General features: G+C 40.8%; 1 protein-coding gene across 1 annotated transcript; it reads left to right on the top strand.

The window, feature by feature from the left end:
- The first annotated feature begins 2,535 nt into the window (after window positions 1-2,535).
- On the top strand, window positions 2,536-18,198 carry LOC118224835 (proline-rich protein 36). Its single transcript, XM_035412614.1, has 19 exons — window positions 2,536-3,401; window positions 4,031-5,573; window positions 6,644-6,826; window positions 7,016-7,394; window positions 7,546-7,658; window positions 7,962-7,987; window positions 9,872-9,912; window positions 10,513-10,648; window positions 11,112-11,271; window positions 11,479-11,605; window positions 11,829-11,860; window positions 11,984-12,047; window positions 12,962-12,996; window positions 14,824-14,878; window positions 15,408-15,500; window positions 15,714-15,730; window positions 16,092-16,125; window positions 16,317-16,402; window positions 16,803-18,198. The coding sequence occupies exons 1-19, from the start codon at window positions 3,393-3,395 to the stop codon at window positions 16,814-16,816; spliced, it is 3,147 nt and encodes a 1,048-aa protein (XP_035268505.1). The 5' UTR covers window positions 2,536-3,392; the 3' UTR covers window positions 16,817-18,198.
- Window positions 18,199-18,556: the final 358 nt, after the last annotated feature.

Below are 18,556 nucleotides of genomic sequence, written 5' to 3'. Positions count from 1 at the left end.
GTGGTAGATGGAGACATCAATCATCAGACCGTTTTCATGTAACAGACTGTGTTGCCTCAGTGTTAGGTAGGATAGACCTCTGCTGACACAGGAGTTTCCGGAAGCCGATTCGATGACATCAGGGCACTGACCAAAGCAATCCGTGCTAATTGAATTGACTTCATTGTACTTTCATGCTCTTTTTCAGTATTAGCAACATGAGCAGCTCCATCTGAGGTTTCATTCCTGCATCCAGATGAAGAATCTGAGGACATTATTTTAAGTGGCCGATATTGTACGTACATACAGTGCCGCTATGTGTATCAGTGCAAAATATCAAAAGCTCATCATGTTCCATTGTGCTTCTCCTGGTAAGAAACATCGTGTCCGTTTAAAAATTGAGTTCCACAGAACTCAGCTTATCTATACATTGGTATTCATGGCAGGCCTCCCCCTCCCCGACCTGCTCTGAATTGATGAAGGTTGCATCTGAACCGAATCGGTCGAGGAGTTCACGTCCCTGGAAATATTGATTCCTCCCGATCTGTGAATATTGAATACTCTGCTACTTCCAGCACACAGCAGCAGCCACGGGGCCAGGGCCCACTTGTCAAGGTCTGGCCTTGGAAGTGGGAAATGATTCTTCCACCTCTGAACAGCTATCGCATTTCTTTGCGGGTAAGTAAATAAACTCAGAAGGAGCCATCCAAAGAAGTGCGGCCAATAATGAGCCTTTACAATGGGAAAACGGGTGTCACAATTAGGCGGTCAGCCTGTTACTGATCGACTGAAGGCTCTACAGTGCTGACCCCTGGCTGACAAATTTCAAATCTCTTAATTCATTTGAGTCTGTGTAAAAGTTAGTATTTTCAAGGCTTGTTGATTAATGATTGATGCCATTAAAGAGGTGGAAAATGAGATTCTGTAATATTGGGCTGCTTTCAAGGTGCTATTATGTTTCCTTTCTTAATGATAACTGATGCTTTAACGAGGTGAAGAACTTCTGAAGTTCTTCTAATGACTTTTGAATGTCTACAGTTAAGATTTTTACACTGAATTATGGCTGTTGACAGCTACCAAAATAAGGTTTATTGACCAAAATATATTGAATTAATATTCACCATGTTGTAAAACCACATTCTTCCAGAGGGCTTTTTTCTCATTCCACCGGATATGGCATGTCCATAAGGACCTGATGTTCCAGTTATGGCAGGCCACCTCCAGATGTCATCATTTTATTGATGCGCTCTTCTCGTCGTAGATTTGGTAGTAGCTATTCTGAACCTGCCAGAAAAGAGAATAGGCACTGAACACACATTGAACTGTTTCCGGGCGAAATGATTCAATTTTTTAGGGCTTTAGTGAATATGGTATATCAAAAGGGGAACGTGAAGCATTTGTTCAGTGTCCAGTGACATTTAACACGTCCCAGTACGCATGGTCTACTTCTGAGCCCCTGAGCTTTGGGGTTCTTCTGAGATTGGACTGTGTCCTGGGAATGACTGGGCTGTAGTGACTCTGCTGCTGGGCTGCTCAGCCTTGGCATTAGCTTGTGAAAATGCATGCAAGGGCTCTGCCCCATCCACACCAGCTGTGGGGTCTTAGTTTGTGGTACACATGTTCTAAATACACATTCCATTCCTGCAGTGTGGATGTCCATCACATGTGTACAAGTGGAAAATTTGTTTAGGAACACAGCTGTGCCAATGCAGCTCGTTTGTCGTTTCTTGTGTTTACACTCTTGGGTACATTGTGCAGGCAAGAGGCTTGAAAAAGCAGCAGGCTCTCCCTCTGGCTGCTGCCTCATGCATTCTCAGTGCTGGCCGCTTGTGCTGGCTGCTTGTCATGCCTGTGCAGCAATGTAGATGATGGTTGTGTCTAACCAGCAGGCATCCAAAGCCAGCAGACGAGCCTGAGAAGGGTACTGCCAGGGAACTGACCAAACGTGCCGAATCTACACCAGCCTATGCCAATTCACCATTTTTGCCTTATCGCATGGACTTATATTACGGGCAGTATTTAATATAGGTTTCCCCCTAAACTACTGGGAATGGAATGGAGGTTATATGTTTAACTACAATACAATACAATATCCCTTGGTCTGGAGCTGTTTTTCATGCTTTGGGCTATGTAGGCCCATTAGTTTCAGCGAAGGCAAATTTTAATGCTACAGCACATTCTTGATGATTCTGTCTTTCCCCAACAATTTGGGGAAGGCCTTTTACTGTTTCAGCATGACAATGCCCCCGGGCATGCAGCGAGATCCATATAGGAATGGTTTTGTCGAGAACGGTGAGGAAGAACTTGACTGGCTGGCACACGGCCCTGACCTCAACCCCATCCAACACCTTTGGGATCAATTTGAAAGCCACCTGCGAGCCAGCCCTAATCGCCCAATGAGTGCTCGACTTCACTAATGCTATTCTGGCTGAATGGAAGCATATCCCTGCAGCAATGCTCCAACATTTAGTATAAAGCCTTCCCAGAACAGCGCATGTTGTTATAGAAGCAAAGGGTGGACCAACTCAAGATTAATGACCATAATTTTGGATGAGATGTTGGATGTCAGGTGTCCACATACTTTTCGCCATGTGATGTATATATGTCCCAGCTTTCTCTCTGTGAACTTGATCACAAAATCTGGATTTTGATGAAACGGTAAAATAACTATGGTAGGATAAAGAAAGGAGTTTTACTTTGACTAGGTTGTCTCCAAATACAAGACATTCACTCATTAGCTAGGCTCCTTTAAATAAATCAGAAATTTCCCAAGGAGACTTGCAGTTTGCAATACGCGAAGGAAGCCTGGAATGCAAACTACAAAGATTCACGCTACATTGTCGATTTATTTATTTTTATTACAAAGTACTTCGTTATCTAACTTATTTATGTCTTCCTTATTTAACTATTTCGTGGATTTAAAATTTATTCTTGAGTAGATTAAGATAAAGTCAGGCAATAATTTGAAAAAATACTCATTTTTAGTCTAAAACAGTTTTGTCATTATGCTTAGGACTGAGACTGCCACATTCCGTGCCGGATGGACCGCATTCTTGGTGAATGAAATCTGTCAGCTTCTGCTGATCAGTCTGCGTTTAACGGCAAGACTTGTTTAACAAGACGGGCTGACTCACAGTGCTTGAATATTCGTTTAGAACTTCATTGCAAGACCGAAACCGTCGCAGACGCCAGTGAGAGAGGAACGTGCGCGCAAGTGTTATGAATGTATTTTCTTGCCGGAGTACTTTGTAGTTTCCTGAAAAAGAGTGTTTTCCAAGGAGATACCGTAGAACAAAACACCGGATTGTTGCTTCTTTGCGAAGACTCAAAAAAGTATGATTTTCGCTAAAAAGTAGGCTAATCGCAACACAGTGCTGTTCTCGTTTCATTCAGAGGATAAGACGACACGCACAATGGAGCAGGTAGGAAACAATGTGTTTGAATTTTGTGACGTTCAGTTGCAATCAGACTTAAAGAAAAGAATTCGAAGATGTGCTAATTCTGTTAGTACTTACTACTTTGTTTACCATGTGCTTGTTAACGGTATTACACTATGAAACAATTGCTCTCTCACAAGAGTAATGCTGATAACTAGGTTTGGTTGATGACACAATGCTTGTCACGTGTTTCATCTGTAAACTCGAGAATTGTTTGTCATATCTTGATTTCTAAATTGAAGAATTCTTAAGACATGCTGCTTACTGTGAGGGAAAATAACAGCCAAAAAAGTGCATTTATAGGCTTTTCATAGAACCTTATGCATGTACATCATCTGATTATTTGCATTTGTAGGACTCATTGATATATGCTTCACTGTAGTTTGATCATGTACCTATAATCTGATACATTAATGTGAATAAATGCAATTTCTTGGGTAAATCATGATTGGTAATTTGGTTATTATAAACCAGATGTAACAGGTCAGTTCCGTTTCATCAAACAAATAGTTTTTAACAGTCACACTATTGACTGAATTAGGTTTGTCAGTTTTTTTTTTTTTCCAGTTTGGAGAATGACCTTTAAGATTAATTCATTTTTTCAACATCCCCAGGAGGCTTCATTGGACTTTAAAGCCCTAAGGGCCATGTTTCAGGAAGAGGCTACTTTGAAACAGATGAAGAACAAACCTGCCATTCCAGAGAAGCCAAAACTCATCCCCCCCCCTGGCGCTCGAGTTTCCCTTCTGAGCTCCATCAGTGCAGCTGTGGAGAGCAAGAATCCAGTCATACCCAGAGTGGTCTTCAAAGATGCTAAGACTGGATCTGAGGCAAAAAGGCCCCTGCCGTTACCAGTGCCCATTAAACCCCCTGTTAGAGATTCAAACTTTAATACAGAAGTGCCGGACCATCAACAGAAGAAAGAGGGAAATGTGGTGAAGTTAGCCTTCAAAGACAGAAAATTGCCCCTTGTGCTGCCAGTACCTCCAGTGGTAGGTAAATCTAACCCAGCTCCTCCAGCAAAAAGTGTCCCACCAAAGAAGAAGTCTTTTCTCCCCTTTAAATCAAAATTCTCTAAGGCAGCAAAAGAATCTACAGGAATCACCACAGGTCTCACTAACACCAGCGAGGCACCCCTCAACACCAGCGAGGGTCCCCTCAACACCACAGAGGTTCCCCTCGACACCAGTGAGGTTCCCCTCAACACTATCGAGGTTCCCATCAACACCACTGAGAGTATCGTCAACCCCAGCATAAGTCCCGTCGACACTACTGAGGGTCCTGTCAACACCTTGGGGGATCCCACCATGGAGAGTCCTCCCAACACCAATGAGGCTCCCCCCAACATCAGTGAGGCTCTCCCCAACATCAGTGAGGCTCTCCCCAACATCAGTGAGGCTAGCCCCAACATCAGTGAGGCTCCCCCCAACATCAGTGAGGCTCCTCCCAACACCAGTGAGGGTCCCATCAGCATCAGTGAGGCTCCTCCCAACACCAGTGAGGGTCCCATCAGCATCAGTGAGGCTCCTCCCAACACCAGTGAGGGTCCTATCAGCATCAGTGAGGTCCCCCCCAACACCAGTGAGGGTCCCATCAGCATCAGTGAGAGTCCCACTGAAATCAGTGAGAATCCAGCCGACACTAGTGAGGGTCCTGCCAGCATCAGCGAAGATCTCCATAGCATAAGTGAAGGTTCACCCAACACCTCTGAAAGTGGCTTCAACATCGATGACATACCACTACCAATACTACCACCAATGGTAGCTGAGGAGATCGACGGGGAGACCCCAATACTGGAGAATGGGAACATCCCCCACGATCTTGGCTTGTGCTCTGAACCCCAGGCTCCAAGTTCAGAGTTGCTGGATGCTCCACCCTTTGGAGATGATACGGCAGACCAAGAGTCCACTGGGAGCAGGACCCCACCCTGTGACCAGCGTGTTCTAAACGCTCTTGAAAAAGCAAAGAAGAAATTTGTACCTTTTACCTCGGCCAGACCCACGAGCGCTTCCCCTGTCAATGGGGATCAGCCAGGTGAAATGACCCCCAGCCGGCTGTGCCCTGAGCTGCCCCCCATAGACTATGAGGATCCGTTTGGACGAGTATCCTCTGCAGCATCTGTTTCTCCAGACAATAAGATTGATGGCTCACCTCTTAGTAAGTTACAGAATAGTAACAGAATAGTCCATGCTTTGGCCACATTCCAAAGTTCAGCATACACTAGTGTGCACTACTCTTATTAGAACTGAGTAGTCTTTGTGTCTTGCAAAAAAAGGCTGGTCTTGCACCAGTTCTAATAAGAGGTTTGAATACCAAGTTTTACAGTAAACTATTTTCTGACTTAACTGACCAACGTGCATTACTTTTAATGTGATAATTATATGAATTAGATGGTGGATTCATATTTTAATTGTATTTTAACCACATCGCTGAGGTGAGTGATTCTTGATGCACAGCACATATTCATGAAGTTTTCTACATGCTAATTTTGTACATTTTCTCAAGAAATAGCATAAATCAGTGACTGCTCTGTTAGGATATTCTGACTGATCTGTGGAAAAAGGACCATTCACAAGAGCTATAGAAATAAACAAGCAGCAAGGCTGTCATTCTACTAGAGCAAACGTTCCATCTTGATGGAAGGTCTGGTATTTGAGCTATTTAATGCATGCCATTGTGGTTGTGTACACCTAGATTTCTGTCATTGTCAGGATGTCTGTGAGTTAAAGTAATTTTGTCTCAAGTTTCAAGGAGATAGTTTAATCCTGTGGATGATTTGGAGTAAAACACATTGGAGCCATCTTGGCTTATAACCAGCCTATCACAAAAAGTGAACTAAGCTCTACAACTAACTAGTTTTTGTGTCAATGTATGTTTTCACAAGCTATGATATTGTTCTAAAAAGCACAGAACCTATTCCTTCACAAAATAAGTACTGAGGTCTAGTCAATGTACAAATGAATACCCTTTTTAAAAAAATATATATATATATGGCTATATTTATATTGCCATTGAAATTTAGTTTATTTAGGCTTTTTTGTGCAATTTGAAAAATGTATACGACTCAATTCCGATTCAGTGCGAAACATGTACACCCATGCTTCTCTAATGTAACTGAACGTGAATATTTTCTGCAAAGTCTGGATCACTAGGTTGCTCTACAGAGCTAACTGAACAGTTGAAATGTTTTCAAGTTGTGTAACCACTTATTGTTTCTGCTGCTCAAGGGCACTCCTCGCCTTCTATTGAAGGGGGTGTAGAACTGGGGATGGAGGATATAATTCCTCCCCCAAGAAAGTTTCTCCCAGACTTGGAATCTTTGGGCCCTTCGCCTGAGAAGCCTGCAAGACCTCCATTCATGGATCTCAGTCCTTACGAGACCACAGCTCCAGAGGCTTATGTGGAGAATGGTAACTAATCTTTCGGTGTTCTGCAACTGCACTTAAGTAAGAATGTAAATCCCCCACAGTTCTTTCTTTATGAGTGTAATTCACAATTAAACCAGACAAAAAATCCTCCTATGAACTCCAGATGCCAGTATACTAACTTGCTGTTAGGAACAACCTTTCATTTCTGCATTCTTTTTGTGTTTTTCATAGCACTGGAGGCACCAGCAGTTCCGGATCTATCATTTGCAGCACCTGAACTTGACACTCCCGAGTGTGTGCCCGTTGAGTTTGAGGTTCCACAAATAGAGGCACCTGAAGTTCCAGACATTCAGGCATCAGACTTTGAAGCCCCACAGCTGTTGACTCATGAAGCGGGGGTTTTTGATTATGCTGAGCCTGGGACTCCGGATCTTGGTGCTTTGAATGTTGGAGCACCAGACCTTGGTCCTCCGGAATCAGGGGATGTTAAACTTGGGGTTCCAGTGTTTGGATCTCAAGAAACTGAGACTCCAGAGGCCGAGGCTTCAGGAATCACTGTCCCTGACTCTCCTGTTTCACCCATTAACAAAGAAAGTGAGCCACAACCAGGGTAAGGCCGCAAGTTTGCTGTTATCTGACAATTCCTTGTGGGAGGAGTTGAATTGCAGCAAGCCACTTGGCTAACTTTGCTCATTCTACATTGTTCATTTTTGAATTGTGAGTGCTGTATTCTACTTTATGATGTGTTCTGTGGCATTTAGACGCCAGCAGGAGGAGAGCCATTATGAAAGCTGTGATAACGTTTATGAGGATGTGGAAGCTAACAAATTTCGGCGAGGTCAAAATGCTCGAAAACGCAAAGGAGCCCCAAAAAGTAAGAGATCGCCAATGATCAGATTTTAAATTAATAGAATGGAAACATACTTGGAGCATATATGGTTATGACTATATATTGCTAAGATCTCAAAGGTAGCCAATATTTGGATAATATAGTATGTTATTTTAGGATCAGCATAAATGTTTGTGTTTCTTTATTTTGCTAAACTTTTCCATGCACATAAAGCATGTTTATGAAATTGTTGTCAGATAATTTTATCTAAACCAATTTAAATTCATTCATACCTTAATATTTTCTCATGTATAGTCAAGAGTTTCTCTTTTGTTTCTTGTTTTACAGATCCCTATGCTGATTCTCAGCCGGTGGTAAATAATATTTTGCAATTTTCCTTTTACACAAATGTATATCTCCAGAACAGTATATAATCACACCCTGTCTACCATTTTGGATAGATACAAAGGCAAAACATCATCAAGATGACATGAAAACAATATTACGAATTATATTTATTTACAGGCATAAAATTGATATTCCGATTCAGTTTCTAATATGTCAATGTTTTTGAGTGGTAAAGGGTTAGTCAGTCTGTTTTGTGCCACTTATCAACATACAATTACAAAATCCAAGGAGACAAAACCGAGAAAATGAGCAGTGTACGATTGGAACATGAAACCATTAAAACAGTAATGAAATTCTAACACATATATTAGCCAAATAGATTATTCCTTTTAGTGAGGTACACAAATGATTTACAAAGCAATGAAGCATTAAGCCATACTGATGATTTTCTTATTTCAATTTGGAGTTGGCCTTTGTCGCCCCTAAATTTCCATCCCTTAGCTGCAGTGGTGAGGTTTAAGAGGGCTGTGAATCAATCTGATGACTCCTGATGAAACAGTTGTCCAGAACTGAACTGGCAATGTAATTGGGTAATTTGAAGCAAAGTGGAGATACGTCCCTAAGACTCACTGATAATCTCTGAAATGGAGCCACGAAATATATGTGGACTTCCAAAGGCATGTACACAGTAGAATCCTCCAAGATAAAAATGCATCAGGAATGGAGGTCATTCAGAGGTCTTAAATGTTAGTGTACTTTGAAAGTGATTGCAAAAAATGTAACTTTTTAAAATCTTTATTTATTAATTTTTGATAAGGTATACAGATTATTGCGCAAAAGATCGTACCACAGAGGACAAAATTTGAGTACTTTTTAAAATTGGAATTGAATGCTGACTTTACAATAGTCTTAATTATTAAGTGGACAACTCATTTTTCAGCTATAATATTAAAATTTCTAAGTTAACCAATATTCAATGTGGTTGTTGCAATCAGGATCTCATTAGATCAGTAGTGAATATATTTTATACATTGGCTTTTTGAGAGGTATATCTCCTATTTTATTATGGCCCCTTGAACTGTTTACATTTGTTCTCCCCATCTTCATATTGAAAATACTTGATTTTGTCACATTTTGTTTGTTAGCATTAATACATGCCCCTTTGTAATATCATTGTTTGTGGTACCTTTTTTGATAGTATCTTGATTTCAAAACGTTTTCAATATTTTGTGGTGATTTTTTTGTTTTTGTTTGATTTTTTGCATCAGTGATAAGGCGCTTGATAAGGCGCAGTTCTGAAAAAAATGCTTCCTTTCATGCCCGTCCAGTCCATAACCCTGAGGTTCATATTTCAGAGGGTCTACGGTATTTGGAGTAGGAGTATCATTCCAGTTTCTGTGCTGGAAAGTGCATGTATAGAAGCACCGCATACATGAGTGCTGCGGCTAAGTAAAGGTTTTAAAATTATTAAAAGACAAACTTGTTGGATGATGAAAGAGAGAGAGAGAGAGAGAGAGGGGAAAAAAGCAGGGCTGAGGTGCAGAAGTAGAAGTAGAGTTAGTGGAGGGAAAACACAGATCAAGTTCATTGAACAGAATCACTTAGTCCATTGTTTGGCTCAGGATAATTAATGTTAATTGCATCTGCCTTCTGCTCCTGTGTTAATTTTATTGTTGTTGTGCAAACTTGAAAGACCACAGGGACCGTTAGGTTAGATCTGCTTCTGGTATGTGTCCATCTCGAATGACATAGAATATTCTATATTATTCTTTGATTGATTAAGTGTAAACCAGGCCTCACATACCAGGTTTTAGCGATTAAGTTCTGTATCACTTCCTTGATTAAATAGTGAGTTTGCTTATCAGAATGTTCTTATCCGTTTTAGATTTTTTTTTGTTTTTTGTTTACAGAATGAAGAGTCTCACAAGAGTTCGTGGTTCTTTAATTCACGGTATGTCAGCACTTACCACATATTTTTCCTGTGACTTCCTTTGACTGTTTGAAGCAGTCAAAAGAGGGCTGCAGCGTTAATTAAAATAAATAGCACTGACAGCTCCATAATGTGTACTAAAGATGTGTCTTTTTTGTAGAAGGTTGGTTATTAATGGAAGCCATCATTACCATCAACAAATAATCCCAACATTTTAGATTTGGGAGTGTAACAGAAAAGAAAACAAACCTTTAACTTTGTGTGGTATGTTAAAGCAGGAATGCCAAGTCACTTCCTGGTGCTTCATACCGATTCTCTGCTCTCTACATGTGCTGTGACAGAGGAATGTCATACCAAAGGAATCCAAATCATTTGACATTTCTTGTGAACGGCACAATATGCACTGATCGCATAAGAAGAATGATTTCTTTGAATATTACTCACACAGGTGACATGTGACACATTGCTGTCAGTCTACTGCTGTAAATCATATCTTCATCATGTTGGAGAAGAAAACAATACTCCTGGTTTCTTTCAATGTTAATGTAAATGTTGGTTTTGCAGTTAACTCAGTACCAACTCGGGTTCTAAAATGAGGTGCTTGTTTGTGAGTTCTCACAGAAATGAGCGAAAGGCAAGCCCAGAGGCTCACGATGACAAAGAACTGAAGAAAAAAGAAAAGCAGCGTTTGGAGAAAGAGAAAAAAGAACAGAAAGAGAGGGAGAAGAAAGAAAATGAAATGAAGAAGAAGTTCAAAGTGAGTATGCATTAAAGAACAAATGAGAACGTATGTAGACAAAGATCACACTGTAGACCAAAGAGGCAGCGCAGTAACTGTGGAGCAGGCGTTTTTAAAATGGTCGTTCTGACCTGTGCTCAGTACTGTTAGAGCATTACCACTGGTTCATCAGCTCAGACCGGGTGCAGGGACCGGCAGGAGAACATTCCTCTGGGACTGAGATGAAGGCAGAGGGTTGTAGCCCTCATGTTTATAGCAGATCAATCTAAAAATGTAGCCTTTCAGAAATCCATTCTTATGAAATTGTGCGTTGATTTGCACCCAAAAGGAAAGCAGCTTAAGCAATTTAATGTGGATTATGCCAAGGATTTGGCTGTTTACACAAAATGCTTTACATTTTTTTTGTAGCCTGTAGGTTACAGTGAATATACTTTGTGTGCTCATGTCATGTTCTGGTCTACCATTCTCTGTGTTCAACCAGATCACAGGGCAGGAGGAGCCCATGTACCAGGCCAAGGTTATCTTACCGAGTAAGGGCCGGAAGGACGACCTGCCCGTAAAGAGCGGGGACATTGTCAGCATTATCCGAACCACCAACTGTCCCAAAGGGAAATGGCTGGCCAGAGACGGCAACAACAAGTGTGAGTTTGTTATGACCCGTCATGATATAGCGGTGCAGTGATTTCGCGTAATATTTCCAAAAGGGAAGTTTAAAGCCTGGTCTGAGATGTGGAAAAAGCAATAACTGATGACCGTCTAACAGTCATAAGCAAACCGTTGTTTTTTTTTTTTTTTACTTGTCGATGGTAACTGGAGGCCTGCTTGCATGGCTGTCTGTGCTCTTGCAGATGGGTACATCTCTGTGAAAAGTGTAGAGCTGGATATCAAGGAGATGCTGGAGCTGGGGAAGAAGGCATCCCAGGCTGCAGGCCGCACCACTGCAGTTGAGGGAGAGACCGTCAGTACGGGGAGCAGGTAACCAGGCAGCCATTTATGCTCAGTCTATCTGTAAAATGGCACTAGGGCAGTTCTATTTATAATACTATTCAAATACTGAAAAATGTCTGTTCCTGCTTGTATTGTATTTTTAGTCAAATTTCAAATTCAGTGCAACTCTAAAATGACTGGAACATAATTAGAAATATTTTATTACATTGCCAAGTTGTTAATAAAGATTGTTTTCTTTTTTTTTTTGCAGGTCCTCTAATCACCACCCTTTGTCCACTAGCTGTACGTTTTGTAAAATTTTGTTCACATAAATATGCATTCCGATTTGTTACCGGAAGATTGAGAGTGTTGAGCATATTACTAGACTGTCGTGGTTATGCACCTAAACGGGCATTTGTTCTTCAGTTACAGACGACAGTGAGGAATGGACGTGTGACGATGATGACACTTTGTCGCCCACAGAAAACATGTGAGTACGGGAAAGGACAGCCTTGATGTAGTTACACCCCTCTGGAATCACCCTGTCTACAGATTTTTGGATGGTGTTTAATGCGTAGAGGGTGGGGGGTGAGGGGGGGATGGGATTGTTTGCCAAAATGTGTTATTTGATGATAGTCAGGAGAATACTCTTACGTATTCCTCCTAAAGGTGTAAAATGGAGACAAAAACACGGAAAGAAATAAGCGATTCATACCTCTCAGCAGTATGTATAATATGTGATTATGTGGTTTGCATATACAGTGAAATGCAAAAGTATTCAGATAGTGGCACAAATGACATTTTTGTTGTGTTGGCTCTGTATCCAGCACATTTTATATGAAATGAAACAATGGGAGGTTAAAGAGCAGACTGCCAGCTTTAATTTGAGTATACTTACATCCATATCGGGTGATCCATGTTGCAGTTACAGCTCTTTTTATACATAGTTCCGCCACTTTTGGGGAGCAAATGTAATTGGACAAATTAACATAATCTGAAATAAAGTAATCTTATTTAGTACTATGTTGCAAATCCTTTGCTTATGGTGACTGCCTGAAGTCTAAAACCCATAGGCATCACCAGACGCTGGGTATCTTTCATGGTAATGCTCTTACAGGCTTGTACCACAGCCATCTTCAGTTCCTGTTTGTTTCTGGAGCATTTTGCCTTCAGTCTTGCTGAAGTCTAGACTGCAAGGATTTGCAAGACAGGTGATTGACTCGGCGAGTCATTGTCCTGATGCAAAGTGTAGTGCCATTCAATTAGTTTTGAGGCATTTTGTTGGATCTGATCTATGTGTGTGTTGGTGTGTATGCATGCTTTGTGCATTCATGAGACGGTTTGTAGTCTATACTGCTTTGATTCATGCTATTGTCATTTGTGTCATTCCTTTGCATTTTTCAGAGGGAACAGTCAGACTGCCCCAGTGGTTGATGTGTGTAAGTACAAGTCTAAGTGTGAATTATTGTACACCAAGCTGGGCTCAGTCCAGTCAAGTTGGCTATGTCAGCAAGGTCTAATGTAGCCAAATGGGCTACTTTAGTAGTCAGTGGTGCCACAGCGGTGTATCCTAGTAAACAGGATATTTATAAATATGCACCCCATTTCAGTTTGCTTTATTGCAGCCAAATAATGGTAGCCGACAGAAGCAATTTGGTATATACATGAAACTCCTTACTGTCTGAATAGTTTTACAGTCACTGTCACCTTAATGACTTATTTCAAAAAATGTAATCCCAGCCTTCCTGCTGGCATTTGGGAGACTGCCATGATTGGAATATCATTATAAAAAGAAAAAGAAAAGTTGGCGGGCACTGTGGTGCACTGTGGTTAGCATTGTTGCCAGAAGGAGGTTCCGGGTTTGAGACCCGGCCAGCCGGATCCTCTGTGCATGGAGTTTGCACGTTCTCCCTGTGTTCACATGGGTTTCCCTGCCATTGCCCTTTACCAAGGCACTAGCCTCAGAACTGGAGTTGGTTGCTGCACTGTGGCTGTCCACTGCTCCAAGCTAACTAGGATGGATCAAATGCAGAGGAAAAATTACCCCACGGGGTTCAATAACAGTCCGTCCATCTGCGTCTGTGTCTATCTGTACTGGTGTCAGTAAATTTGTCCAGCCAATGGCATCTATAAATTATATAATTGCCTATAAATAATAATTGGCTGTTTTCCCACTGCATTACATTAAACCTCCTCAACTCCAGATATTTTAAAGCAGTTTCAGTTTATGTGTTACCTTAATGAGATGAAAATGAGGATAGTGGTGTTTTTTGGTTCTGCCCTTATTGACAGAAAGGGCCAGAATAGGTCCCAGTGTATGCAAATTTACGCACGGCTAAACACGGGTATCTGTCATTCCATCAGGTTTAGTATCTCCAATAAACCTTCATGTGTATCCGACTCTCGCTGTCCTCCAGTCGATCAACTTGTGTCTTTTTTCTGATTGGCAGACGTTCTTCTTACTGAAATCACACAGCAGGATTGAAGAGTTCCCTGATCTGCTTGAATAGTAAAAGAATACAAGTGTACCTGCTTGAGGACTTTAGGGTGTGATTGGACAAATTCAGTGCAGTTTGTTTCTTGAGATTAAACTTAGATGATGCAGTTTGCTGAATTCTGAGCCCTCTGTATAAAATGGCTGACTGCCAGTCGTTCTTTAATTCTTTTACTTGGGGTCGTTAATTTAAATAGATTCAGGGAGTAATTGCTGCAAGGCTATCATGAATCTGGCTTGGACATTTCCTACAGTATTTTATGGCTAACAGTGATACGTGTTGTAGAGCTAGTAGTATTTTGGCTTGCACAATTGAACATAATGATTTTTAATAGAAAATCTTTGTGATTATTTACAGGCTTTTAAATATTTCATCTACAATGTTGAAAACACATATGTTGGGGGGTATATTGGAAGCATTATGTCACATGTACCTCCATCCAGCACTTATTGTACTTATTGTGTCATTATCTTGATGTTGTAGCTTGTCACGCCTCCTAGTTTGACTTAGCATAGGTTAGGTCAGAGAAATGTTTACTGTGTGAACTGGACTTAATGTGTTCATGATTATGAATAACTGTACAAAATGAGTATTGTACCTTATAGGACCCGTGTTTTGGAGTTGCTCCAATGACCTTCGGTATGCACTTATTGTACATTGCTTTGGATAAAAGCATCTGCCAAATAAATGTAATGTAAATGTAATGCAAAAGCATTATCAGTATGTAAACTTTTCTGTAGAGGTAAAATTCTGTGCCTCATGCCCTGACAGATAGCAACCATGCAGACGCTGTTGATGGTGGCAACTTGGAGGGCAACAATATGCAGTAAGTTTTCTTCATTTTTCCACCTGATCACAGCTATTTCCAGGACAAAGCGTTGATTACAATAAGGTTGAATTCTCAATTAAATTTCATAGTTAAGAAAAAAAAAAGTCAATACAACATATATACTTATATACGTATAAAAGTTGCTGCAGTTCAAAAGATCTAGCACTTGTTCTTGGTTCTTACGAATAATGAATTACAAAGCTGAAGTGTAAATTGGAATTTATAAAATGATTCATAGCTCCTCAGATGGAAATTGTTATATACTGGAAGTTCTTGTTGATGTCATGTTGCTTAATTGTTTATTATGCAGTCAGCAGTCATATGCTGCATTCTCTTGTGTGAGCCCGAAAATTGTAATTAACTGTCAAACCTGGGAGAAAATAATCTGCATATCAGAAGAATAATGTTTTTTTTAAAAAACATTTTACAGTTTTGACAGAAGTAATATCCGAGACTGATTTTTTTTTTCTTGTATTTTAATGTCTGGTATATATCAACAATACATTTTACACTTAATTTTTTTCAGAGCAAGACACGAAGCACTTCAGAAACTGGCTACCTTCTTCCAGCAGCCCAGAGAAACCACTGAACCTGGGATAGATGACAGTACTACAGAGGGGTATGTTGGCCTTTATGCTTATTCAATTATTATATAATTTAACAATTAAATATAACAATAAGGTATGCTTGAGTAATAATAATAATAATAATAATTTAGATTGTTGAGACTTTATTCACAAATATTCAGTGCTCCTTGGATTACCTAGCTGATTTATTGTCTCTCTTCCCCCCCATCCACACCCCCCACACCCCCACCCCCTTCATACTGAAGAACTGAAGAACCATCCAGTAAGTGCATGTGTAATATAAATGCAGCGCAGCTGTGTGGAGCTTTGCCCTTTAAAGCTGCAAGTGTAGTTCTGTAATGCTTAAGTCGACCTGCAGCTGCTACAGCACCATTTCACAGTTGGCCTGAGGGCTGAACTGTATACACTACCAGCTGCCATGAGTAAGGACATAACTGAGGCGACGAGACGACACTAAGACTACTATAATTCATTTGTAAAATGGACCCTTAGCAACATTTAGTTGCTGTTGTGCTTTTGGAATCAGTCATTCGAATAGAGTTTGTCAGAAAGTGTTAAATAAATAATGAGCGGACGTCGTACGAGATTAAACAACACTGCGTTTGTTTTTCCTTGGTGCGTAGGCCTTCTGTTTCCTGTGGAGGAGTCGAGCTACCTGTGAGTATTCCCTGACTAAGTATAACCGCATACCTGGATCGTGTGTGAACGCCGCCCGCTCGCTGTGGTCGGACCGGCGCGGCCTGTTATTCGCGTCGAGGAATGTCGCGAGGCGCGCTGGATCCTAATTGGCCGCCGTGCATTCCTGGGCCCGTCGGGACCGTGACTGTCCTCTCTGTTCTCTCGAGCAGCGAGCACGAGGAAGTCATGGAGATCCTTCCTCCCCCGGAGCTGTATGCCGACAGCGTGAATGACGACCTGCCCTCCCTGCCCACGAGTAAGTGCGCCTGACACTGTCACTCTTCTCCACTGGCAGTGCCGTTTGCCTACGCACTGTTTTGAGTACCTTTTCTCATATCTGATCATTCGGTTTATTATTTAAGAAGTCGTCGCTTATTATGAATTAGTGTTTGGCCAGGTCTGTATTAATGTGGTGTCGGCAGTAATTGCTCTGTGGTGAGTTACACGGGCCACCCGATGGACATCTTCAACTTCCCAGGACTGCCATATTTCACACCGGCAGAGAAGACCAGCTCTTCTGATTGGCTGTTATGGCCAGGGATTCAGATCCAGAGTAGCGCTCTTTGCAGTACGCTTGAGGTACCTGTTGAACCTTTCAGCGTTTCTAGCCTTGTATTAACCCATGCGTGTTTATTTATTTTACTTGGTTCCCACAGTTGGAGTGGAATGAACAGTTTGAAAATCGGACGTCTATCGCAGGGCCTCCACTTGGCCAGCCACATGTCACCATTGTTGACTGTTTCAGGGTGGAGAAAGGCATAATTCATCCAAGACACTGGGAAAATGAAATGTTTGTCAAGTTAAGACTCTCTTGTGCTGTACCGATGAAGAATGAGAAACTGTTTTTTTCATTTTTTTAAACATTTTGTTTAGTAATGAAGCTTTTGAGGGGTTGGTGAGAGTCCAGTCTCAGAAAGAACCAGGATTCCCAAGGTCGTTGGATGGAATTGCGCATTTTGTCAGCGAGTGCCTGTGGTGAACTGCGTGTGATGTGTGATTAAAGTAAATTGAAAATCTTTTCACCTTCAGGTCAAGAACTGTTCAGTTTGGATTTGAGGGAAAGTAGAAAAAGATTGAAACGGTGATTATAGTAATAATGAAATGTAATAATAGGGGCGAAAGGTCTTTCTGATGTTTGAAACTTAAGTGAGGTCAGTGACAACAGTTACTTTACTGGTTCAAAGATTACAAATGCATTACAGAGATCATAAGAGCAAATGGCTCTATTGACTGGACATTGTTGATGGTGAAATTCATCAGTCAGACTTACTTTCTTAACTTAGAAACGAGTGTTGATAAACATTGAACTTCATCACTACCACTGAATATCAGGTCCACATTTAACAGATTCATTGGTCCAAAAAACTATCCATTGTTAAACTGTTACAACAGGAACTTTGTGGGTAGAGATTTGTTATACATTTGATAAATTAAAGTGTCTTTACTGAGTGAATGTTTACTCTCTAATATACAAAACAAGTATAATGGAGGTTCTTTGAATTTATAACTAGTATTAGGAACGGGGATAAAGTCTTTATGATATTGTGCTTTGTGTGGCATATTTCTTTGTCTTTTGCTGTTGAGCAAAATATATATATATATATATACGTATCAGTATGTTTCTTTATGATCTATTACAAATAATAAGTATTCTTTTTGTAAGGGCACCTCCTGTTTAACTGAATGTGAAAATGCAAACAATAACCAATCGTATTAATGATTGATGTATGTGACTCTGATGTACTTGCATATCGGTGTGAAAGGAAGATAAAGATGGTCTCAAGCATGATTTTAGGTTCCATTCACCATTCCTTGATCTATTTATCAACCCATCTCTCTCTGTCAATCAGGTGGTGCATTTCCTATCATCATGAATTAAGGTTGTATGTCCTTTCTCTTGGTCATCAAGCTATAAGCTCATCAAGCTTGACTGAGTCTTACCAGACTCTCACTGCTTTGGTGAAGTTTGAGTGTTGACATAGATGCACACTCAATACACTGGTAGAATGAAAAGTCCTATGAATGTGAATTCAATAAATGTCATAAACAATACACTGTATCCAGATTCTTTTTTTTTTTTTTTTTTTTACAATAAATATTTATTAAAGTGCAAATCAGAACATCAACACCATGCAGTGCGGTACAATGACATTCAAAACCAAAAAAAAGACAAAATGTACGATTTGCAGTCCAAAGGCTGCGTGTCGATTTATCACACTCCCAACACAATGGAAAAACACACACAGCGGCGGCCCCCTCCCGTTTCCATAGAAAGCAGCGTGAGCCGTTAAAAGACAGAAAAATACATCTAATCACAAACACTTTTGCAGACAGACGCTACAGTGGAGCCGTGTCGGCGCGGACACACCGGGAGTCCTACAGTACGGTTTCGATAGCGAGCGTTGCATTC

The sequence above is a fragment of the Anguilla anguilla genome, chromosome 4 (genome assembly GCF_013347855.1).
Source record: "Anguilla anguilla isolate fAngAng1 chromosome 4, fAngAng1.pri, whole genome shotgun sequence".
In the NCBI taxonomy this organism is placed as follows: Eukaryota; Metazoa; Chordata; class Actinopteri; order Anguilliformes; family Anguillidae; genus Anguilla; species Anguilla anguilla.
Note: the sequence above shows the minus strand (reverse complement) of the source record. Positions and strands in the feature narration are given on the sequence as shown.